The 25,401-nt window shown below is 39.3% G+C and overlaps 1 protein-coding gene across 21 annotated transcripts in view; it reads left to right on the top strand.

Moving 5' to 3' along the window:
- THRB (thyroid hormone receptor beta) overlaps positions 1 to 25,401 on the top strand; it is a 167,771-nt gene that overhangs the window by 111,141 nt on the left and 31,229 nt on the right. For 19 of the 21 annotated variants that reach the window (XM_068674377.1, XM_068674385.1, XM_068674376.1 and 16 more), the window contains one exon: positions 4,843 to 4,907. In XM_068674377.1, the coding sequence (XP_068530478.1) occupies positions 4,901 to 4,907 (7 nt within the window). In that variant the 5' untranslated portion in view covers positions 4,843 to 4,900. Of the gene's footprint in view, positions 1 to 1,880; positions 1,968 to 4,842; positions 4,908 to 25,401 lie in introns of those variants that run through there. The other 2 variants (XM_068674389.1, XM_068674388.1) reach the window with 2 other exon arrangements.

Raw genomic sequence — 25,401 nt, 5'->3', positions numbered from 1 at the left:
TGACTTCTAAAAAAATCAAGAGTTGAACATAACAGAATTAAAGACCTACATTTGTTTTTCTCTCCATTTTTTTGAACATCTGGGGAAGATCCACCTGCCTGTAATTTGATTTCATCTAAGGCCTCCAAGTGCACTTTCAGATTCAAGAGTCAATCAAAGATGTTTTCAGAAAAACATGAATGTCCAACCAGAAGGGATTAGAATTTGCTTATTTAGCACTTTTTTTTTTTTCTCTCTCTAGTTGTCACTATTTGTTATTCTGTTTATTCTTATAAATAAGAATATCTTGCTTCTTATATAGCAGTTATTCTGCTGTATTCTTAGTCTCTGCTTCCCTCACCATCTCCCATTTCCTCATAGTCTTCTAGCCATAATATGTAAATGCACCCTGTGTTCTCCTATGTAATGTCTGGAAAAAAAACATGTGGAAAGGAAGTCTGAGGCTTGCCAAGAAGTGTGTGGTTCATGTTGTGGACAGGAGTCAGGATTCAAACCAGAGAATTGCCATGGCACTGGCCTAGCAGAGAGTGGTAGCCTCTATCGACAGCTGAAGCAAAGGGGCAGGGATGAAATGGTCCTCAAGCCAGAGCAGCACAACTCTTTTGTGTACTCTTAGGTTAATGCAATGCATTTGTATGAAGGAGGAGACACCTGGTGAGAGTGGGAGAACACTTAACCACAGTGATTAATGTTAATTGGTTAATCACCTTTCATTATGGGAGAAGAAAGTAAGCACAATAATTGGCAATACAGCTTGACATCTTTGCTGGATTGAAGGCCAAAGGCTGAGAATGAATTTCAAATATGACCTTTTCAGGCCAGGGGAAGATTAAGATCTCAAAGATGGGTCTTTTGGTTATGATTTGTGACAAAATAGGAACATTCTTTTCTTAGTACAGGGCTGTATGTCGGAAGCACAACTCAGTTAAGAATGGAATGATTGTTTTGCTGCTACTATTTGAGGTATCCAGTGTGAATGTGAGGACTGCCTTGTTAAATAAGAAGAGAACTGGGGCTGAACTCCAGTGATGGAGAGGGAGCACACTGCCCAGCTGCTGCTGTCCGGCAGGGAGATCACGCGGGATGCTGAGACAAGCTCAGGACTTAGTCCTGCATGCTCAGGGCTTGTGACTCAGAGCCATGAGACCTTGGCTAGCTTGTTGTGGGCAAACAAGTGCTCAACACATAAGAGATAATCTAATGAACACTGCTCGCTGTGGTGTTTATCAAAGCTTAAACACAAAAATTCTGTCACTTCTGGCAAGAGAGAAACTTAATCTGCAAAGTCTGTGAAGACTCCCAGAAATGATTGGCCTGGTGTGATAGAGGCCTCGCCAGTGACTCATCTGACTCCTTCCCAGTCCTGTCTGGTCACAGATTTTTTAGCTGTAGACTCTGAAAAAGAATCTGATTTCTACCACCACCACCCGCATCTATGCCTTCAAGGGGAAACTGCTATAATTAATGTAGATACTGCCTACTCTTCTTGCTCGGGTAAAGTAGTGCACCATGCTGGGTACTCAGAAGACAGCCCAAGTTCTGGATACAAAAATGGACAAGTAGTTTACAGAATAATAGGCAAATACATTAAATAATAGTCAATGTTTCTACTGATCTGCCACCTTCCTTTAAAGGAAAAATAGGAAATTACTTCTGGCATATGAAGTGCGGGATAAAAGCATACTTTTGAAAGCATTTCCAATACATTTGCAAAGTTTATTAAAATCACTGTCAGGTACGCAGCAGGTATTACAAGTGGGCTCTTTCACTATGTTTACTTTGGCAGTTGCTGAATTGACCTAGTGGAGATCTGCTTGCTCAGGGTGCTGCTAGGTACACACAGTACCGCCACAACCAGTTCCACTAAATTCATTTTCTATACACAGATGGGAGGAAAAAAAGAGGATCTACGCTCTCCGTTTTGAGCCATGGGACGCAGGAAGACTGTGCCAAAGCCAGATATGTTGGTATAATGCTTTAAACAAAAGACTATATTTTCCTACAGTTATTTCATAATTAGTTTTTTTACACAAGTGACAACTGCCTTCATGCCAAATCCTGGTCTCATCAGGAAAAATGGCAAAACTCCCAGGATGGCTAGAATTTTTGTCTTTATACAAAATTCATTGAGGAACTTTATATTTCTCATTTTTTTTCCCTCTCATTTTTAATAGATTGGCACAAAAACAATAATTTTACAATTAGTAACTAATTATTTACAGGAGGGGCAGAATTTTTCTTTAAAACAGTCAATTGTTTACTTCAAGAGCGCTTGTGTGTCACTGAGTCACCAAACCACAATTAAATTCTGGGAAATAGCTTATTGTTGAGGTTCTTGGGGTCCCATGACATGGTGGGGTGGGTCAGATTCTGGTTATAACTGGGGGCCTGATCTAAATTTGTATCCTCTTTACTCTCTTGATTGACAGACTGTAAAGGATTATGAAGTTCCACAAGATGTCAGTAGCAAAAGAAAAATCTTGTTGCCTCTGGTTGTGTTGTTTGTACATGGCAAGTATCAAGCAGAGTATTTGCTTTTCCCCTAAGAGTTTAAGGAGATGCTGTCTTTTCTGAGATGAGCCCAGACAGAGTCTCAAGTAGTTTGCTTGGAAGGAAAGACAAAGCGATAAAAATACATTATAGCGTGTATGCTGGAAGATATTTTAGCAGTTTCTGCTGTAAAACTTTCAGTAGGTTTTACTTTTCACTTGCTTTACAAATAGAGTAAACAATAAGGTTTGTATGTTGTGGTGATTTTTACTTTTTTTTTTTTTTTTTTTTAAGGCGTGAAGCAATGCTGAATGTTGGAGTAGCAATTAATTTAGCTTAAAGATTTACCAGATCTGCCTGGTTAATGTCACGAGGCATAAAGTGATGGAAGAGATGGGGAATAAATCACGGGGAAGATAACAGAGCTGTTAATTCAGAAGGTCGAGATTTGCATGGGAAGGGAAAAAATAAGAAACAAATTAAAAAACGGAGGGAGGAGCGGCTGCTCAGTGAGGGTTTCGGAGCAGGGGGCGAAGCCGGAGCCCCCCGCCGGCCCCGAGGGGTCCCCTGCTCCCGCGGGGCCGCCAGAGGGAGCCGCCGCGCCGCGCCGCGGGGCCGGGCCGGCTCCGGAGGGGCCGGGGGTGGCTGCGGGGGCCGGCTGTGGGAGGGCAGGCGGGCAGGGCACGGCTCTCCCCGGCGCCTGGCCCCGCAGGGCCGGGCAGCCGGCCGCCAGCTGTCCCGTGGGGCGAGGAGAGGGGCGAGGAGTGGCCGGGGTGTGAGGCAGGGGCCGCGCCTCGAGCCCCTGGAGGCGCGGAGGGCGCCCCGCCGCCATTTCGTGGGGCTGCTCCCGGCGCTGCCTCAGGTGCCCGGGGCGCGGCCGAGCTCCCTCCCGGCGGGGCTCGCTGTTTGTTGTGCTCCCGCCGGGCTGCAGGGGGTCGATGAGCTGAGGTGAAACTGCCAGGCTGCGTCCCAGATACATTAATTATATGGTACATGCGGTCGCTGGCGTTCACCTGCTTTCTAATTCTGGTTTTCGTAGTTTGTGCCGAAGTAGAGCAGATGCGCCCGATGTCCTTTCGGCCAGCTGTTGGGGGAAGATATTTATTTCAAGGACGAGGAAGGGAAACGCTCCTGGTGTGAAGAGACAGTGGCTGAGAGGAAATATGGACTGGGCTGTGGTGCTGAATGTACAGGGAGAAATAAAGAACTGAAAGAAGACAGATTGTTAAAATATTCAGGGCAATCAAAGAGATTCTTCCTACCCTATAAAATGTCAGTTCCATGCTAACATGAAAAGATACATGTTTCCTCACCTTTGTGATCAAAAGAGGTTGACTGGTTTTACAATGCCGTCAGCAGGGTCAGCTGTAGGCACGGGATTTCTTGTTTAAAAATTCTAATTAGCTTTTGGCTCTGTACTGGAGCAGTACCTGGAGGGTTGTGTCTGCTGGGGTTGGATTTGTCTGTCCTAAAACCACAGAGAGAGCTGGGATCATCAAACTGGACTCTGTATTTTGGGCTGAAATGCCCAAATGAGGGCAAGCTGCCTGTGAAACCTCTCTGAAAAGCAGTACGGCTACTGTAAATACACCTACTGCTGAATGAAGATGCTGCAACTGGTATCGGTGGTTTTCAGTGCACACAATACATGTATGGACACAAGAAAGAAGACAATCTAAATATTAAACCCACAAATTTAGGATAGCAAATCTAGGTCCTCACAGCTACAGTTATCTCTAATAAAATAGAAGATGCCATCGTTCAAAAGCTAAGTTAAAAGTTCAAAAAGCTAAGTACATGTAAGTTATCTTTCTACCAAATGAGTAAAATGACTACTGGGTGTCTCAAAACTTTGTAAAAGTTAATAGGCTTTCAAATGATTGTAGAAGAATCAGTGTAACTGTAGGCAGAGAATTTCTAATTCCTTTGAATCCCCTGTTGTTACTGAAGCTGAAAATAATCCGCTTGTATCATTAAAAACTGTAAGAGAAAAGAATTTGTTCCTGAAGTTCCAAATTAAAGGAACTTCTAAAAAAAAAATAGGGAAAAGTGTTCCACAGAGTGGGCAGAAGCACTTTTTTTCTGCAGCTGTCAGCTTTTTGACTTTGTTCTCAAAGCCCCGTTACCCTCAGCTCCTCCAGTCCACCAGGTTTTGGACCCTGGGCTTGGATTCATTGTTTCATGCAGTTTAGCAAGGTGCATTGAATTTAATATGGCTGTGTTAAGCCAGTAAACATGAACCCCATGGTACTCAAGATCCAAAATGTTCCATCCTGTTTAAATGTTACTGGTGTTCTACAGATTTGCATTTATGGATGTATTACATGTGGGATTTTTTCCTTTTCTTGGCAGGTGACATTGGTGACAGAAGAAGAACAAGAATGATTACATATCTATAACTCCCAGCAGTATGTCAGGTAATCATATTCCATAAGAGCATCTATGCAATAATTTTTGCCTTGCTGGAGTGGTTATTATTCAATATTGACTGCAAAATAGTGCCTTCACAAGTTCTGAACACATTGCTGGAAATTTAAGTCTTTTCTCTACCCAGAGCACAGAGATTGGGACACAGTAATCTTCTCCAACAACTTTTCCCTGAAGCTCTCATCCTATTTGGTTTTCCTTCAGAAAGCAAGTTAAATTTTGCACACATTTGAACTTCAACTTTTCTGCTGAAGCTGCTAGTACAGTGGCAGTTTCTGCTGAGTAGGTTGGTTTAAGTTATTTTGTAATGTGGCTGTATCCTCTGGGGTTCAACGTGAGACAGTCAAATTCATTTTACGTAGATTACAAAGTACTCTTTAGATAATAATTGACCAGGTCTGCAGGTGGACTGAAGATCCAGAGTGAAATGGCCATTAACCATTTTAGGTCTCCTTCACCACCTTATCCCTGTCAGTTGTAAAGTGTTTGAAGGCTATACATGAATTAGCTTTGTCAAAAAATACATATATTATAATCCAAGAACAGGATGTCTACAAAAATGCAGTTATGACACGGATATCATATAGAGAGGTTCAGACTTCCAGAACATGTTTTAGTATTCATATAAGAAAAGAAAGTGGTCTGCTGATACTGTTTGTCAATGGTGCTTGTCTCTTGAAATATGCATAAATGGGACCTTTTAAAAGCCTGCTTGTAAAATGCAGCATGTTCTACGTAGAGAAAATCGTAACAAACAAGACTGAATTCCTGGTGTTTTGCTTAAGGAACAGTTTATTTTTACTGGCTGAGCAGATGAAATATCCTTTCCGTTCCCATTCTTTTTTATTGACCAGCAAATGATAAAAGCTGTATTAACCAACAGGGTTGGTCTTTTAAGCTTTGAGTCCTTAGATATGAGATGGAGAGTAAAATTTATGGGGAAAAACAGAATATTAGTAAATGCATAATAAAATGAATTATTTGGGGAAAAAAAATGCAAAGAAGTGATATTTGACTTCTGTTTTTATGGCTTCTTTACTGTTGTTTGAAGCAGAAGTTTGGTGCAAATAAATATAAGATGGAGGCAGATGACATTGAGGCTTTTGGTGGAATAAAGTTACCTGAACCTTGATAGGTGTGCCAGGCTCTGGATTAGTATCACACCACATGAGGGGAGGGAATTGCTATCCTCATTGCCAGGGCCTACTGCAGGGTTTTTAACATCGCTGTGCAGTCAGTCTAGGCGTGATAATTTCATTTAGGAAACAATTATTTCTGGAAGAATTTGCAGCATTGACATATAACAGTCTCTCCAGTTCTCTCATGTGCTTTCTTTTGTCTCATTTTATAACTGTTTTTTTTATGTTTTAGTACAGGACATAATTTTGCTATGGCTTTGGAGGGAATGATTAGTAGCTTGTGCTGTGTGATGGCAGGAGATGGGGATGGAAATGCAGTGTACCTGCTCTATCTTCACTTATCTGTTTGGGATGTAGCTTCCTGTGGAGTGGGGTTTTATGGTGAATTCCCGCTAGCATGTTAACCAGACCTGTCCTCTGGACTTTACCCGAGCAGCGAAGCTCTGTTAAGCTCACTGAAATACAGACACTAACTGGAAGAGCCTACATTTTTGGCATTGCATTAGAAAGAAGTGGGCAGATCAAATATGTGCAAAGAAAATAATCACAGTGTGAAAAAAAGAGGTTCACTGGAGAAGATGGCTGTTGGTACAGCTGCAGATGTCCAGCATTTTTCATTATGAGCAGTTTATATTTTCTGTTTCTCATTATACGAATGAAATTTCCTACATGAGTGTGAATATGAAAAGAAGCACGGTTGAAATAAAAATCTTTCAAACTATAAAAACTGCATAAATACTACAATCCGGAGCCAGACAGGGCTCCTTCCCTAATGAATGAGAATGAAAGCTTAGATTCCGTTACTGACTTACTGGAATAAGAGAGCAGAATTGCATCCAAAACCAAACCAGTTGCCTAAAATAATAGGCTGTAGTATTCTGATTTTTGACACATAATTGCTCTGCCCATGCTCCATTTTTTATTGCAGTAAGAATTTTTCTCTTGGTAGGCACTGCCCAAAAGCCTCCATTTTCTTGTGCAATCTACAGAACTTTTTCTGACTGAAGATTGTGTAATTTGGCCCTTGGTAGTAAAGCTAACCTCTACTACATTTTGCAGTTGCCATAGGAAAAATATTTTGTGTATTTTGACATCTCAGATTTTGATGTCTCGTGTATCAGTGGCACATCTCTGTATTTGTATGTACTTAGAGCTTTAAAGAAAGAGAGAGTTCAAGTTTTCCAAAATTGTTTGGGGAACTTCAAAGTTATGGAAAACATAGAAGGATTTCAGAAGTGTAGAAGCCCCTACTTTTCAAGTGCATGAAATGAAAAATAAAAAGCAAAAGGAATGCACAAGGTGTATTTTTTCATGCAGAGAGATAACCTGAAAAATAAATACTGAGTTAATGAAGTCCAAATTATGCATGCTTTTTCTTAGCATGTAACCAAAACAGAGTTCACACAGAAATGCAGGTGGAGTTAATGAGCACCTAATATTGTGTACCCTATCACATTAGAAGCTGACAAGTGAAAAGTGCAACCTACAGGTTTTGTAAACATTGCGCCTGTCAGTATAAAGTTGCCTAACAGTTTTATACACGTAACACCTAATTCTTATGCTGGCCAAACACTGAGATAAAGCTATCATTCTGTAGGCAAAGAGCTGGACGTAATACATGTCTTGCAGTTTGAGCACTAAGTCCAAGATGGACACAGTCAGTTCTCATAACCATGGAATCATGGAATATCCCAAGTCAGAAGAGATCCATAAGGATCATCGAGTCCAACTCCTGGCACCACACAGGTCTATCCAAAATTTTAGACCATGTGACTAAGTGCACAGTATAGTCGCTTTTTAACAGGCTTGGTGCAGTGACTACGTCCCTGGGGAGCCTGTTCCAGCGTGTGACCACCGTCCTTTCGGTGAAGAACCTCTTCCTGACGTCCAGCCTAAACCTCCCCTGACCCAGCTTGACACCCTTCCCGTGGGTCCTATCACCGGTCACTAAAGAGAACTGATTGGTGCCCGCCCCTACACTCCCCCTCATGAGGAAGCTGTAGACTGTGATGAGGTCCCCCCTCAGCCTCCTCTTCTCCAGGCTGAAGAGGCCCAGTGACCTCAGCCCTCCTCATACGGCTTCCCCTTTAGGCCCTTCACCATCTTCGTCGCCCTCCTCTCGACACTCTTGAGCAGTTTAATGTCCTTCTTGTACTGTGGTGCCCAGAACTTCATGCAGTACTCGAAGTGAGGCCGCACCAGCGCAGAGTAGAGCGGGACAATCACCTCCCTTGATCGACCAGCAATGCCGTGCTTGATGCACCCCAGGATATGGTTGGCCCTCCTGGCTGCCAGGGCACACTGCTGGCTCATGTTCAACTTGCTGTCAACCACAACCCCCAGATCCCTCTCTGCGGGGCTGCTCCCCAGCGTCTCGTTGCCCAGTCTATATGTACAGCAAGGGTTGCCCCGTCCCAGGTGCAGGACCCGGCACTTGCTCTTGTTAAACTTCATGCCCAGCTCTCCAGTCTGTCCAGGTCTCTCTGCAAGACCTTTCCACCCTCAACAGAGTCCACAACTCCTCCAAGTTCGTTGTCATTGGCAAATTTGCTCAAAACACCTTCTAGTCCTACATCTAAATCAATTATAAAAACATTGAAGAGTACTGGCACTAAAATGGAGCCTTGAGGGACCCCACTAGTGACCATGCACCAGCCTGATGTGGCCCCATTTACCACAAGCCCTTGAGCCCTGCCTGTCAGCCAATTGCTCACCCACCGTATGATGTGTTTGTTTAGCTGTGTGCTGGACATTTTGTCCAGTAGGATCCTATGGGAAACCGTGTCAAAAGCTTTGCTGAAATCCAAAAAGACCACATCAGCTGGTTTCCCTTGATCGACTAGATGGGTGATCTTATCATAAAAGGAAATCAAATTCGCTAAACTGAAGCTTGGGGTATCCCTGAAATAAAACATTTTTCAAATGAGTTGTCACACATACAAATGTAAGAAAGCAAATCTGAAAGTTTAGCTTTCTTGTTTTGAAACATGATTTCTTTAAATGTTCATAGTCTTTTGTGAGAAATGCTGTAGCGAATCTGATGCTTTTAAAGAACATCAGTAATGCATTTGGGGAATGAAAAGTTGTTTTATTTTGTTTTTTAATGGAAGTAACTGGAAAGTGCCTGCCTGAATAGTAGCACTCCCATAGTTCATCGGCAGCTTTACAGTTGACACCAGTAATTACTGTCAACTGAGTAACACATGGAAAATAGTTGTGAGTATTTAAAAATCAGTCCTGTTTCAGCATTAACTACAATTCTTTCTGCCATATATTTGTACAATAAAATAGAAAATTTTTAAAGTTAGTAATATTTTCTCTTTGGGAAGATGCAGTAGTTTCAGATAACTATGTGATATAGTTCGTAACAAAGTTCTTGCTGTCTAAACACTCCAGTGAAGCTTCTGGCTTTGGTATCATTATTTACTTCCAGTAATCTAACTCTGGAGGCAGCTTTCTGTGCATTTTCTCCCAAGATGCAGGGCAAGCCCCGAGACAGATCTCTCTCTTACTTCATTTACTGGAGTGAGAACTAAAGAGGGAATTCAAGAACGTGGTTTGAAAATCAGAAAACAGTATTTGTATAATACAGTAACTCAGTTTCATTTCCCCTTCATGGTAGATACAGATGGAATGCAGGGAGCACAGCAGTGGTCTCAGTGAAGTCGGCAGCAGCTCTTTCACTTACTTCAGTAAGGCCAGGATTTACCTCTGATTTTACTTGGAGTGTGTTTGGTTTCATAATTGACCCAGACTTCTGCTCTCAAATATTCACATTGTTCTATCTGGTAATGACTGTAAAGTTAGATCAAGATAGGAATTATGATAAAATAAAGTGCTTACATTAGGGAATATCATTTAAATGTCATAAATGCATGTTCTCAATGAGTGGAATGTAATATGCAGCATTTCTTGTAACAGGTCCCTCATTTGGAGAAGAAAATTAACCAGCTTTTATGCAAACAAATCCATCTGAAAGCCAGTATCTGATGTTGTATGTAGTTTCCAAGAACTGGGAGAATAGGGTAGGAAAGACACCCCCTTTTCTTCATGAGTCTTTTCACTGAATGCTAATTAGCCTGTAAACTTGCTGTTAATTCAGAGGGACGGTAGTTTATTGTGTAACATTAGTTGAGAAATTATTTCTTCTCAACTTCTATAATCATTTTCCTAGGATAATTTAATTTCACAGAAGTGACTGTCTGACACTTCTTTTTTTCCACCAGACCATGATAAAATCCAACTAACTCAAGTGTATTATTTCTTTTAGTAATGGACTTTTTAGAAGGACAGTAAATACTTTAATATAAGGTTTTGTTATGCCAGGATTCAGCAGCTTTGTAATGAGCTTTTGGGGATTTTCAAAAGGTTAACAAGATTTATATTGTGGGATGTTTTTGCATGAAGCTATGAATCATTCCATGATGGCTCTTATTACTTAGGAGCATATTTTTGAATATGCAGTTAAAAATATCACACTTAGTAAGTTCTAGGTTACAGACATTCTGGCTTAATTTTACCTTTTTTTTTTTTTTTTCTTTTTCATTTTAATCATTAATGTTTTAAGTGCTTTTAAAAAGTACTATATAAATACAAAAGTTTCAAAAGGCAAGTAGTCTATAACATTTTGCAATGTTTCATGCATTTCTCTAATGTGTTAGGGTTTTCTTTCTCATCATGGGGAAAAAAGGCTCTTGAAAGAGGTTTTTTGTTGTTGTTTTGTGTGTGTGGTTTGGGTTGGTTGGTTTTGTTGTTGTTTTGGGAAAATGTGAAGATCTTACCTCTGCATGTTTCTAAAGGTGTTTAAGTTTCATACTCATAGCTCATGGATACCTGCTGTATTTCCCAGGTTAGATACACTTATTTTTCAAAAAATACAGGTCTGGTTAAATTTCACAATGAACAGAGAAAACAAACATGTATTTATTTTAGCTTTGCAACATCTGCTAGCCATTTTCTTAAGTATGTTTTTTTTTTTTTTTTTGTGGTAGCAATGATATTTTCTCCCTTTCCATGTTTTCAATAATTCACCAGTATACTTAGTCCATTTCTATAATAATTTTATTTAAACCAGAGGTGTTTCTTTTTTTATTAACTCATCTTTCTGAATTTATTTCTGATGGGATCAGAAGATGAAGTGTTTGAAATTTAGACTGCATAACACTGTCTGTGTTACACTGCTACCTGCAGTTAGAGGGAGTACATAGTGTCAGTATAAAATATACTTGTTAACTTTGCAGGAAAAAAAAAAAAAAAGCTGAAATAGTTAATCATAAAAAGAAAAAATCCTTGTGTTTTGTTTTGTTTTTCTAAGTCTCCTCCACTAGCCTATAAACCAGAACACTTTCCTTTGCTGTGCTTGCTACCGGAGCAGCAGACTGGCATTTTATGTTCTTCATAAGCCTGACCCCAGACTGCTGCTCAGTTCTTTTGCTTACATGTCAGACCAGTGAGCTCACGCTACTTGTCCTCCATATGTAGCTCTATATGTAGAGAGGACTTGTTGGTTTTTGTGCCAAGTGTAAAGCTGCTGCTGAACCATGGGGGAGCTACTACCCAATCAGATGTTCACTGGTTATTTCCACGTAAACAAAATACCTTTTACAGTCTCTAAATGCATTTCTGATGTTGTTCTTTAAAAACATCAGATTTGCTATGGTGTTTATCATAATGGAAGACAAACATTTAAGGAAATGTTTAAAGGAATCATGTTTCAAAACAGAAAGGCCAAATTTACAGATTTGCTCTGTGTGTATGTGATCACTTGTCTGAAACCTATTTATTTTAGGTCTGTCCCGAGCTTCAGTTTATTTCACATTTTAAAGAATTCTCAGGTTCCAGTTTCCCTTTCTTGCGGAAGACATCTTTGATTGCATTATTTAAACAAACTTTTGGGGTTTTGTTGTTTTTGTTTTTATTAGTTTTTTTTTGTTGTTGTTTGTTTTTGTTTTACTACATATTTATCAAGACTGCTGGTTGTGGTATCTCTGTTTTCACCTGACAATTGCTCAAACCCTGGCCCTTGAACAGGAGATCTTATTTCAAGATGTAGAGCCTCTTCCAGTAATTCTGAAAGTAAAAATGGCATGAATTAGTTCTTCATCATGAAAAAAAAAACAAAACTAAGAGCATCCATTATATGCACATGTCCTCAGGATTTGCTGTTAATGAACAGCATCCGTTCATCAGTAGGCAGGGATGGAAGGTTCAGTGTGGGATTGAGGAAGGACCATACAAACTGATTTTTGAGGGCTTGTGGCCAAAGCAGTATTAAGAATCAAGATTTTCCAAAACTGTGGTGCTGCTTTGAAGGGCAGCTTAGTCTCCCAAATGGTTCCACTGTGATGTACACATTTTAAAAGATGTATTGTATGGTATTTTATTCTTAATCTGTAAGCAGTGTTTTGCCTTCTCGCTTTTGTTTTGGTAAACTCTGAGGCAATAAGAGAACTACCAAGCATAACATGAAGAGAGTGGTAATCCATTAATTTTCCCATATGGATACAAGGAGTGGTCTGCAGGATGAATCCTGGAGAGAATCACTGTCTGTTTTGACATCAAATTAATCTTGGTCGAAAACCAACGGAGGCAGTTCTGCATACAAAAAAACGGCAGGTGCTGGAACTCCTTGCAAAAGACATGAATGCAAGAAGTGTACACCAGAGGAGACTGGACTGGACTTCAGTGAGATCCCTTGGGTATTGCTACGGTGCAGATAGGCTATGGGGACTGGGGCAATCCCTTGGGCTGACAGTAGCTGGAATTTGGGAGACTATTGGTGGGAGCTCTCGTGTACGCCTGCTTTGCTCTTACTCTTCACTTGTGGCTGCTGTTGGAGAACAGAAAGTCAGCGAGCCCTGTGGTGTGAGCAGTGCTGGCACGCTCAGGTACTCCTTGTTCTCAGGAAAGCTGCCTCCCTTGTGTTGTGCAGAGCTACGAGGGGCTGATGCATTTAACATCTATGTGGCTGTACTGCTTAATGCCACTTTTCCAATGCCATTTTTTTCCAGTTCTAATAAGCAGGTATCTTACTGCTTTTTCCTGTATACCTTTGGCCACTTGTTTCCTTCAGTATTTTTATTGTATCTGTAGCTGTCAGAAGGCTTCATATTCAAGTACAGATCTCCCGTTCATTTTTCTAGGGGGAGGGTTTCAAATACCTTTACATACCAAACCCCTGCACCATTTGCTTCTCTCTGCTCAGAACCTGCCCATGGTTAGTTTACAGATGAGCTACCACGTTCCTCTGGATATTTTTTTTCCTCTCATTTTTTCTTATGTTTAGACATTTGAGCATGACATCAAGCCCAGGTTCTTGATAAGTTTGTGTCCAGTATTACTTTAATGGTTGTTAAAAATTCAGTGTGGTTTTAAAAGGCAACTACACTGCTTCACACTGAAGGGCTCATTATGATACCTGTCAGCAAGAACTAGGATAAAGCTATTGCACTTCACATTGCAAGTTTCTTAATGTTTCTTTTTTTACACACTAAGAACACTTTACAACTTTTACTGTAATACCTGCACACTGTTCTTTCATAACAGTTTCATCTTTGTCCAAAAGATTCTTTGAAAATATTGAAATATACTTCATATTCAAAGCCATATTGTAAAGTGTATTAGTATTTCATATTAGTATGCAGTATTTAAACATTTTATGATATTGCCACTGCTAAAGGGAGTAAAGAGTGTAACAGTCCTGGATTAAATAATCCTGGCCCTGTTTATTACCTCCAGCACAGACACACACACAAACATTTCTGAAATCCTGGAAACCACCAGTGGTTTCAGTAGACATCACTAATTCCATCTTCTGATTAGAGTCCTTTATCTCTCCTTGTACATGTTTTTCTTATAATAAGTGTTATTCTTACATTTTAAAACAAAGGATAAAAATCACATGTTCCCAAATATTTTATTTAGCATATAGTATGGAAGCACGTTTTGCATATTCATAAATAAGAATCTGGCGGACCTGTATTAGTTGTGCTCCATCCTTCCCCTTATTCAAGGATTCCTTGAACCTACTTTAAAATTCAGGAAACTCCATTGTGAATTGTTTCAGTGTTTGATAAGGAAGAATAGGAAGAAAATATTAGTGTCATCGGGGAGAAAGGGAAAAGAAGGGGAATGGGAAAGAGGAGAGAAGAGGAGCAAAACAAAGGAATTAAAAGAAAATGCTGGGAAATGACAGAAACGTAATGAGAAGAAATGAAACCTTAGCCTCGTCTGGCACAGATAGTTTTATCGTTCCCAGCACAAACACACATGAAAACTTCATGCGCCTTCAGTTTTAGTTTCTTTGTATGCTTTAAAATGCTTGCACAAAACACAAATCTGGTTTTAATTTTGCTTGGAGGAAGGGTGTCCTTTAATTGTAGGTTTTGTTTTTTTTTTTTCCTTTTTATTAAGTCATTAGGTGAAAATCATTCAGAGCTATTGGACTGAGTCCATGCAAAGCTAGGCAGCTTGATCGACCCATTATGCACCCCTCAGTCCTAATCCTGATTACATTTGCCTTAGTTGATCTCTCTGAAGCCAACCCACTTAGATGTCCTTAGATGCTTGTATACTTCAGTGTTTAAAAAAAAAAAAAAAAAAAAAAAACTAAACATGCTGTCGCACTTGCTGCTCCATTCTCATTAAACTTCAAATATGAGAAGAGACAAACGTTTATATAAGAAACACTTCAGTCAATTCAGTCAATCGTTTGTTTTCCAATCAGGTACGGCAGTAACAATGCAGAGACTTCTTCACCTACTGCTATTATTTTAATGAGCCACAAGTTGAAATTTTTACAGGGTGTGAGCAGTTTGGGAATGTAAAATAACTTCTTGTTGTGAGAGGAAATGCCTTTGTAACTGTGAAAAAAAATAAAATAGCAAGCCTGTAACATCCCAGAACTGTTGATTTGTCTTTTGCCTTGAAACCAACTGATGTCCTGTTGCCGAGGGTGAAAAAGAAATGTTTGTGCTCTCCCAAAACGTGTGAGCAGTGTGGGCTGCCAGGAGCGGGGACGGTGTGGACACACAACAGCTTTCGCCACCAGTGGATGTAGCTGTCAGCTGGAGCTCCCGCTGCATAAATCCGTAGCAATAACAGTGGTAATGCAAATGCCAGCCTTGGGAACAACAGAGATGATCCCGAGCTTAAAAAAAAGGGTGTAACTTTTAGGGTTCCTCAGGGAGGATTTAACGCAGCACCCACACCCATAGGGTTGGTTTGGTGAGTCCATGGAACAAGCACTCTTTCTGTCCTCTGCTGTGTGCCCTGAGTTTTTCTCAGGGTGGAAGTTCAGGGTAGGTACACAGCAAATTCCAGAAAAAAAAAAAAATGCTATCGTCCTGGCTGCCTGGCTACCAGCTCCTGTCTTTCTGGAAGAAATAAGCCATGACTCCCTTCTCTTGAGATGTACTATAGAAGGGAGAGGGGGTTTGTATCTCTTCCGTACCACTGCAGACGCTAACAAAGAAGTAGAAAGAACGCACATAATTATTTGAGATGAAAACAAAGTAATTGTTCCACTGTTTTTATATCTTTTATATATTGACATTAAGATAAAAACTGCCTAGCTGAGAAGAGGCCAACATTTACATTCACTAATTAGGTGTTTTTAGATTGACCCATAGTAAATAATTTCCGAGAAATTCTTCTTGCCTGTACTTTTAGTTTAGCTCAATGAGCCCTTCACGTGCTAAAAATCTGCTTCTTCTATAAAACAAACTTATTTTTAGAGACACTGGTGGAAACCTGAGAAAGCTTTTTGGACTGTTGACTGCTCAGGTGCCAGTTATTGCTCTGATACGCTGCTTTTCTATCTCTGAAGTTACTTGCTAATTCCTTCACTTAGGTTGACAGGAAGAGTGCTCGTCCCTTCGTATTAGTCCCTCTTCACTCTGAAATAAGGCCTGTGGTTTTAGTCGTGATTCATCCCAGTAGGCTGTACTGCTTTCTGCCGTGATTATTGCCATTCTAACAGTAGCTAGAGGCAGAGAGAGAGATGCTTCTCACACAATTAGGGATCTCATACGAAATTACATTATCATCCTTTATAAAGGGTTTTGGTTTGACAAAATCAAGAGCAGATGTAGCAGATTTCAACTGCATTCAGATGGGGAAAAAACAAAAAAAACAAAAAAAAAACAAAAACAAAAAACAAAAAAAAACAAAAAAAAAAAACACTTTAGACAAAACTAAGCAAGATATGTGGAAAGAAACGTAGTAGAATAAATAAGGTAGTCCTGTAGTGAAATTGTAGTTTAACTTTTTAATAAGCTGAGTGCTAATTCTTAGGTTATGCTTATCTGTTGCACCACAGAAGTGGTGGAAAAGACAAAATCTGAGATCCCTCAGTGCTAGCTCCTTACTGCTTATGTAAAACATTCCTGGTGACTGAAGAGAATTTGGGAAATAAAATAGAGGCTTGTAAAATTAAATAGACTAGCCAACATAGGAGTCAAAATAGACACATTTCAGAGGGAACTAAAGGGTGTTTGCAAACACAGTAGTCAGAAAATCTTTTAATTTTTTTTATTATTATTATTATTTTTTTTTTTAAGTTAAGGAGGGCTTTAGGGTTCTTTGGTATAGTTAAAAATTTGTAAGCCTTGTGACATTCTCTTTGAACCCTTAGGGAAGGAAAGCTTTACTGTTGTGGTGAGTGTGTGTCTTCTAATTAAAATCAAAGGGAGCACAAAGCCTCATAATACGAGCTAAAAGACAGCAAAGATGGCCTTTAATAACAAAGGTAAAGTGCAGAAAAGGATGTGGGAATTTTTCCCTAACAAGATTGAACAGCCTTGATTATGAATTGCTGATCTTGTTTCCAGTACTAATGCAAGAAATGAGTAATGGATATAACTGATTTTTTTTTATTTTTTTTTTTTTAACAAGGCAGAGGATTATATGGGATCAGTGGTCTTTTCAAGAAACTGACAAAGCACAGAAATATCTTATTTTCGAGTGAATGATAGTACTGTCATATATGTATATATAATATATATATTGCACACTCTTCCAGACTTAAAAAAAAAGAAAGAAATGGTATTATTCATGCAGGGAGATAACTAGAATGTGACGGAGAACAAGAAGGAGGAGAGTAGCCTTGTGCTGAAGGATACATCATCTGAGGTTACCCAGTGCCTGGTGGCAGGGTGGGTTACAGTGTATGGTTCTGTCCTTGCAAGAAGAGTGAGGTGGCTGAGTTAGGTTCACATCTTACGGGAAGTTCTGTGCAGCTCCCAGAGGGTCTTACTGGAACAATCCAGTATTTCCCTCCAAATCTGAGCTTTTTATGAAGTCTAGAAGACATAAAAATGATACAACCATGAAAAAAAAATTCTGTTTAAATTTTTTTTAGATGCCTAATACTTTTCAGTGTTACTTTCACTATTCTATTTTAAATCTGGTTATCCTCCTACAAGTGATATTCTCTTCCCATATTGCCTGCATTTAGAGTCAGTCCTTAATTTTACTAAGAAAAAGAAGTTTGAAAAGAAGTTTGATCAGATCTGCAGAGCCAGGAATAAGTAGGTAAGGTCAAATTCTATAGTGATCCGAATTGGTCCTATGCACTGGTCCTATGCCATCTCAGACACATTCATGCTGTGGTTGTCTAACCCAGGTACAGTGGGTGGAAGGAATGGACACTAAACTTAAAATATCAGGTGAGCTTACGCTCCCAGCAGGAGGAAGAAAAAAAAAAAAGGAGTATGAATTTACATTTAAATTAATGAAGATATTGAGGAAAGCTCATAAATATATAACCAGGGATTAACATAGGATACCAGTATTTAATAATAACCATAATTAAATTTTGTGAATTATGTCCTTTACTAGCAGTTCCCCTTAATAGAGCTTAAGATAAAACGTTCAGAAATACCAATAATGTTAGATCTGGTAATTGATATCCAAAGTTATTTTTAAACATTTTTCTCAGGAAATAACTGACTTAGCATGCATTTACTTGCTAATATAAATCTGAATAATTTTACAAAGTGAAAAGTATGTGAAATTAACTCTTTGGTCCATTAAAATAACACAATCCTACTATGATTAAAACCACAGTAGATAGCAGTCATCAAAAGACTGGAATTTGCTATTTTCTGTATGCAAGTTAGAAAACTAATTTTGTAGTTGAATTTTGATGCATATAATATAAAATAAACGAATTTCCTTAAATGTAGAATGCAACCTCTGAGGTGTCATTTCCATAGCATTTGGTTTTACTACCAAAAATAGAAAATGGGCTATATTTAGCTTTATAGATAAATCCACTAGTGCTATCTCTGTTTCTCTTACATGAAGGAATAAATCAATTTACCAAAGTATTTGGACTAAGCAGATCAAATCGTGCTGCTTTAGTGCTGTTTCTTACCAACCCTGGACCCACTTGCCAGAACTCCTGGGGTAAAGTCGGCGCCTGATGCTCGGCTGTGACCACAGCCAGGGAAAGGCAGTAGGTAGCAAAAGCGGAACTGCTAAGCATGCCCACATAAGAGTGTCACACTTAGGTAACAGAGTGTCCCTCAGGTCAGCCTACGATAAGAGCAAAGTCAAACAAGGCTGAATCCTTGATGTTTTGTGTTTTAAGTATCTGAAAATTGTTCACGACCAGCCTCGACCTACAAGACCTCAAATGATCATATGAGCAAGGCAATAAATTGGTGGTAACTTGCCCGGGGGCCCGTGTCCTAGTTGCGAAGTTGTGAAAGTTACATCTAGTGTTAGCCTGGCCACGTAGAGCTGCCTACTTGTTTAGGCTTCACAGATGGGAACATTTTATATTTAATTGTACCGAAGGGGAACTATGGTGGCTGAATGGGCATGGCTGAAGGGCTCGGCATCGTACCAGTGCAGGCAAGTGGAGCTGCATGGGAATACCACGGCATCAGGAGAAATGGGGAAACACTTGATTTCCAAAACTCCACACCTGAGCAGGATTCTGGCAATGCCAACAGTTTGTAGCCCTGCAGTATTTGCCAAGCATCCAGAAAGTGGCCTCTTGTCATGGGACAGACCGATTCACCTTCCAGACAGAAACCAGAAATGGAACATTGTGGGCATAGCGGAAAATCATTTCTGTAGGAAAAGACACTCCAAAAATGATGATATCCAGAGGAATGGACAGCAGCTTTTACAATGTCGATACGCTTCAGCTTGGACTAGCACAATTTTACAGCCAGGCCATACAAAAGCAAACTTTCAAGTCCTGTCAAGTTCCCAGGAGTATCAAAAAGAAGAAAAAAGGTGTAAAGGTAATTGGTATTCCTATGCAGAGCACAGCAAATTGTATTAAAAGAAGAAAAAAAAAAAAGGCCATTACGTCTTTGTTTATGGTCAGGGATTTGGCCATTGGTAAAAGCATTATTATGTGGGGGATGCTTTCTTGTTACTTTTTTTTTACTTAATTGAATTTAATTTTATTTTGCATCACAGATAATTGTGATTTTTATTATTTCTCTCTATATATGATTTAGTAGCTTTGTGAAGAGCCCTGATGACAATGTGATGAGTACTTACTGGGGTTTTATGTGTGATATCTAACGTAAAATCATTTCCATTCCTATAGCCCTTTAAATATTTTTTTATTTCTCTCTGTTTATGGTCTTGATAAGCTGATCAAAAATCTTTTTTTGAACCTGAATTTTTTGAATAGTGCCTTTACTTGATACATCAAAAATGCAAAGACGAAGTAAAGCACTCATTTGCTGTCCTCAAGGTTTTCATCTCTTACCTGTGACTATATTCTTTGCCTTTTCTTCTTTCTTATTATTAACTGTCCCACAAAGCTTGAGTAAGTTGACATTAAGAACTCAAATAAATGGAACTCTTTGTCGTAAACATTACTGGCCTCACTAGACAGAAGAATTGACCATTTTCTTTCAGATAGCATTTTTTTTGTTTATATCAAAGCAGTGTTGAAGGAGTTTAAGAACCACAGTCATTTAGCTATTAGCACAAATTTAGTGCTTAAATTATTTTAATTCCTTTTTAAACTGGGATAAATTGTTTTAACCTAAGAAATAATTCCTGTATATGCGGGAGAATGAGGGAGAGAAGGAGGACAGACAGACTACAGGTTGTTTTCTTGTATTTAAATCTTGTGTCGCTCCAGGAAGAAAGATTACAGTGTCAGGAAGGATATCACCTCATGAAAAAGTTAAACTGGTCTAAGTACCTGATTTCTTTAGATTTAGTTGCTCTTTACCTCAGAATGCCTCCTTGCTAACAGATGTCAGGTGTTGATCGCTTTAACGTCTTACTCGGGGCTGTCAGGAGGCTGCCAAACCCAGACAGTCCCAGCCCAGAGTCTGCTAATTCTGTTCTGTCGAGCTACATTAGCTACCTTTCTGCTCTATTTTTGAATAAACGCAATTTTTTACCTTAAAGCGTTCATGTGGAGTTGTGAGTGGGAATGAGTTGGAAAAGGCACACGTTTTAAGTGTTGGCAGTTACTTTCTCAAGAGATAAGCTGCCTAATTAAGTGATGTCTGCTAACTGGGCCTTCCAATTACGAGATATGGGCAGACTTAACAAATTGGGTTGTCTGGGTCACAGGAACTATAATTACGCTTAGCAATATTTATTCAGAGACGGTCTTAAAAGTTGTCAAACACTATTCAAGAACTTTGTTAGCCAGTTTGTTGGCAAATGTCTCAAGGAGCAAATTTTTGTCTGAAATGACAGTCTGCTGCCTTCGTTGATCATGAAAACTGCAAGGAAATCCCATTCCATTCCATTCCATTCCATTCCATTCCATTCCATTCCATTCCATTCCATTCATAGCAGAAGAAAAAGCAAGAACAAACCCTGGGTGATTCTTGGTCACGAACAATCAAGCTCCGTGAACAATCCAGCTCTGTGAACCAAATATATTCAAGATGTCAAATATTTTAAGGGAGAACTGGATTTGTAGTGAAACTGAACATTTAAATACAAGCTATGACATTCTTTGTTATCCAAACAGACTAATGAGCCTGAAGAATTTCAATAAAAGGCACATCACACTGGCATTTTATGAGTCACATACAAATTCAGTGGCATGTCATAACCAAGGTACTGCAGGTTTTGCAAGCAAGGCAGTTTTAGAGAAGGCACTAACTGACACATGCTGAGAAAAAAGACATATGATTGTGTAAATAAGCTCTACTTTGGGTTCAAACAAGAGGCAGCTAGTTTGAAATCTGTTGCAAACCCAAATATTTTATGATGGAAATCTGTATCTCTTTTCCCCTCAACTGTACAATGTGATATTACAAATATAGTGTAGGCAAAATGACAATTTTAGTGTCTTTGTTTCCATTGAGACATACTCTATGAACTGTCAAATGCTTTTGTAAGTTTACAGCAATAAAATTCTACATACTTTACGAGTTAGTCAGAAATAGAGCTTTCAAAATAAAATACTATAGACATATTTACATTCTGTTCTTCTGAGTGCTCAGGATTGGATTCCGATGTTTGAGTTTTTCTTAGTTTCTAACACTATCCACAAGGGTCGGAACTGAAGTGATAAGCAGATATTTAGATTCCTCAAACAATAATTTTGTGCTGTTGTATTTCTGAAACATCATTGAGGGTCTCCTCTGATCATAGGGCATAAAGTGAATGAATAAGGTACTGCAAATGTACGCGTTACAGAGAGGTTGTAATTCCCTTGAGCATGGAGATAGCTGTAGTTGACAATTGATGTTGTGTTGCAAAAGACATTACTACTCCTCAAAAGACATTACTACTCCTCAAAAGTTGTTCTCACTATATTGTCTTCATGAATGTGTTCCATATTACGTGGTACGAGTCCTGAAAGTGCAGGTTTGCATTCATCTTGAAGAGCAAACTAGTAATTTTTATTTTCCCATAACCTTCATTAGAAGTAGCTGAGAGAATGCAGGCAAAGAGAAAAACTGTAAATAGGAAATATAAGTTATTTTGTAACATGTAAAAATGTGGCTTAAAAACAAGGTGCTGATAGTATGAGTGTAGATAGCAGAATTTAGAAGGGTCTAGCTGATCCTTGGCGCTGCATATTCAAATGTGCAAAGTTGTTTTTAGACTAAATAGTGTATTTTTTTCAGTCTGTATGCATAAAGTTTAAACACAATGAATGTACGATCCTTCCGTTTGATCCTTCGAGGAGCTGCACTCTGCCCTGAACAATTTGAAGGCTGTACAATACTTACCACATCCCCCGAATCTTTTGGAAGTGGAGGGTAGCAGCCTTACCTGCAGCCTCAAGGTAGCCAGTACTGTAGTCCAGGGGTGCACAATTTAGAAAAAGTCAGGAAAATGCGACTCTTGTGAGTAATGTGCCACCTGCACAATCGTGAAGGTAGCAAAGGAGTTGCAGCCAGGGTGGGTTACAATGAATGATGCTGGGTTTTAGTGTTTTGGCTGTTTTGGAGTGTTCTATTGGATCGTGCACAGGAATACTGTCTTTACTTAAAATTTCTGTGGGTTCATTTTGTTATTTTAGTAACCGAGTTAAGTCACAAGAGAAGTGCAGCTCAGTGGGACATTTGATTCTTCATAATTAAAAGGTTTAGTCAGAGAATTTAAAACATCAGTCAGTGAAGATCTGCATGGTCTCCTGGAAGGCAGTCTTCCTGCAGAAACCTCATTTCAGGCATTCTCAGTCGGGCTGCAGTAACATCGCTGACTGCTCTGCTCTTGTTTCTGATTTACTGCGGGGTGAGTATTTCAATATGTTTGGGGCATTCAGGACTCATATTTAGCAAAAAAATCTACTTCTTTTGTTGTAATGAGCTGACACCTCAGACTGTGAAGGGTTAAAACTTCGGATCTTCTTCTGCCACAATGTCAAAATTTCTGTTATCATTGGCCTCTCTGCCCACAGCTGAGGTTTTATTCCACTAGTGATTAATTTCCATGTGTTAGCGTAAGCAGACAGACACTTGTGAACGAAGAAAATTCCAAACGTGATCCTACGTTGCTGAAAGAAGTGAAAGCTCAGTGCGACATGATTTGAAGACTAATATTCAAATCAGAACACAAGACGAAGAAGAGTTGTAAATATTGTTTTCTCCTCCACTTTCAGACTTTAGATAAAGATCCATCTGTCTTTTATCACATGATTGAATTCAAAGTGATACACAAAAGGGGCCTGCAGGATTGGACCCTAAGAGATTCAAATGAAAATATTTTCTGTATATTTCAGTTTTAATAGCGATGTTAAATCTTTGCGGTCTTTTTGAACTGATTTGTTTCCAAGGGAACAGCAATCTGCAGTGCTATAAACCTCTTTATTGTTAGCACATTACAGGTAAGGGAACCTCATTCCGTGGCAGTGTTTATCATTCTTTTTTTTTCTTTTTTTTTCTTTTTTCTTTTTTTGTCAGAAAAGGCTTCTTCTTTTCATCCCTTTTGCTTTTTCTCCTCGTTCTTCGCAGTTTCTTGTAACTTAATTCCCAAGCAATATTACAGTAAATCTGTGAAAAGTAGCACATACGACACATTTCAAAGTATTATTGACGTATCAATAGAAAACAAATAATGTTTGAGGAATTGATCTCGGAATAGAAAGAAATTCACAGCCTGTGCTGCATCATGATACCATATCCTCAGGTTTCATCCTGGCTGCGATGGCTCTGTCTACATATGGTCTCAATTCTGTTTAGTTTTTCAATAACAAACCCAAATCAAAGAGGGAGAAAAACAAGAGAAGAGAAAATTTTGCCTCATCTGGCAGAACAAATCTACGAGGGAAGGAATTCCCACTGAGAATTTAAAGTTCAGTTCTGAAAAGCTTTTTTTGGGTGGTGCAAAAATGTCTAGGTGCTCTGCTCTGCTAACCTGTAAAATGCAGCCTCACCTCTGTGCGAGCTCCGACATAAAGTGCTGCTAGTTTTAAAGGAGATTGTTTCGTGGTAAATGAACAGCCCACGTATTGCACTTGTGGAATGTTTTCTTTCTGGGGAGCGTGGAGAAGTAAGCTTGGCAGGTTGTATGTATTGCATTTGTATGTACCACGGAGTTACCGACCAGTCATATGCATGGGTACGGGTTTGGGGCTTCAGTGTAAACAACAAAGGTCCTTAGGAAATACGGGCATGTTTTTTAGGAAGTGCTGCACATCCATTCTAGAAAAATCCGGTCTTGCCTTATCCACTAATACATGCCTTTTATCACAGACAAAATCCCCATTTATAAAATCTACATCATGGACTTGAGGTAAAAAAAAAAAAAAAAACAACTTAACTGTTAATGTGTGCTTTTTCACACTGTGTTACACAAGTGTAATATGTGAGCCAAAACAAGCAAAAAGCTCTGCCTACTCTACTCAGGCTGTTGTCACAAAGACGCATTTCTGAAAGTTTATTTCATTACCGAAACGTAAAAGATTACCAAAGAAAATAGCAAAACAATTAGCTTATTGATAATATTTAAGTAGCGTTCTTTTTGCCGATTAACTGATATTATTTCTGAAGTTTCCCACCTGTTGAACTCAACAGAAATTACCTCCCCAAATCACTGAAGTTTAAAAAAGCTGCTTTCCCATAACTGCATTAGCAGGCAATAGGGAGGATTGTACGTGTGGGGAAGGCTGGGGAGATTCATGCATGTAATTCTATAAACCAAAATCAATAAAGCTGATGACAGATTAAGTTGCTAAATTTCGTAAAACTAGACTACTGTTTGGGTCATCAATGCAGCGCTATTGGATTTTCTGTGGTTTAATGCTGAAAAACAGGATTATTGATTTTAGGATTTTCAGCGTATGCCCTCTGGGAGTTCTTAAGCAGTCTTTATAATGCTTCACACTTAAGTTGACAACTACAGTGACATAACTGTGTCCTTGCCTTAGTAATCATTTTCTAATCATATTGGGAAAGGCTGGAAACGGTTTATAAAATGATTATTGCAGACAAACAGTGGAACAGGAGGCTTATTGGGACGTCGCTTCTTTGTCTGGTGCTCATTGCTACCTGTCTGCCATCTTCCCTTGGAATTAACTTACAGTCACAGATTAAGACCTTTGACTGTCATAAATCTGCTTCCCAATATGTTTGACTGGCAGGGGAGTTCACAAGCCATCCCAGTATAAATAGGATTTTAGCACATCAGGTGCCGCTCCAAAGTAAAACGGGCTGTTTTGCAGTCGACTTTGTTGGTGTTGTATATTCAGTGCTCCTTTCCCATTCCATGTGTATGCATGCCTGTGTGTGTGTGTGTGTGTGCGAAAAGTAGAAGCTGAGATAGGGTAACAAAATGAACTACTGTATGCAAGAAATATATGAAGTGCACCCAGCTGCTGGTAGCAATTGCTACATGCAGTCCACTGATTATTGCACATATATCGAAGATAATCAGGGTTACAGCAGTTGTG

This window comes from Anas acuta, chromosome 2 (genome assembly GCF_963932015.1).
Source record: "Anas acuta chromosome 2, bAnaAcu1.1, whole genome shotgun sequence".
Taxonomy (NCBI): domain Eukaryota; kingdom Metazoa; phylum Chordata; class Aves; order Anseriformes; family Anatidae; genus Anas; species Anas acuta.
The sequence above is the reverse complement of the archived record's forward strand: the minus strand, read 5'-3'. Positions and strand labels throughout refer to the sequence as shown.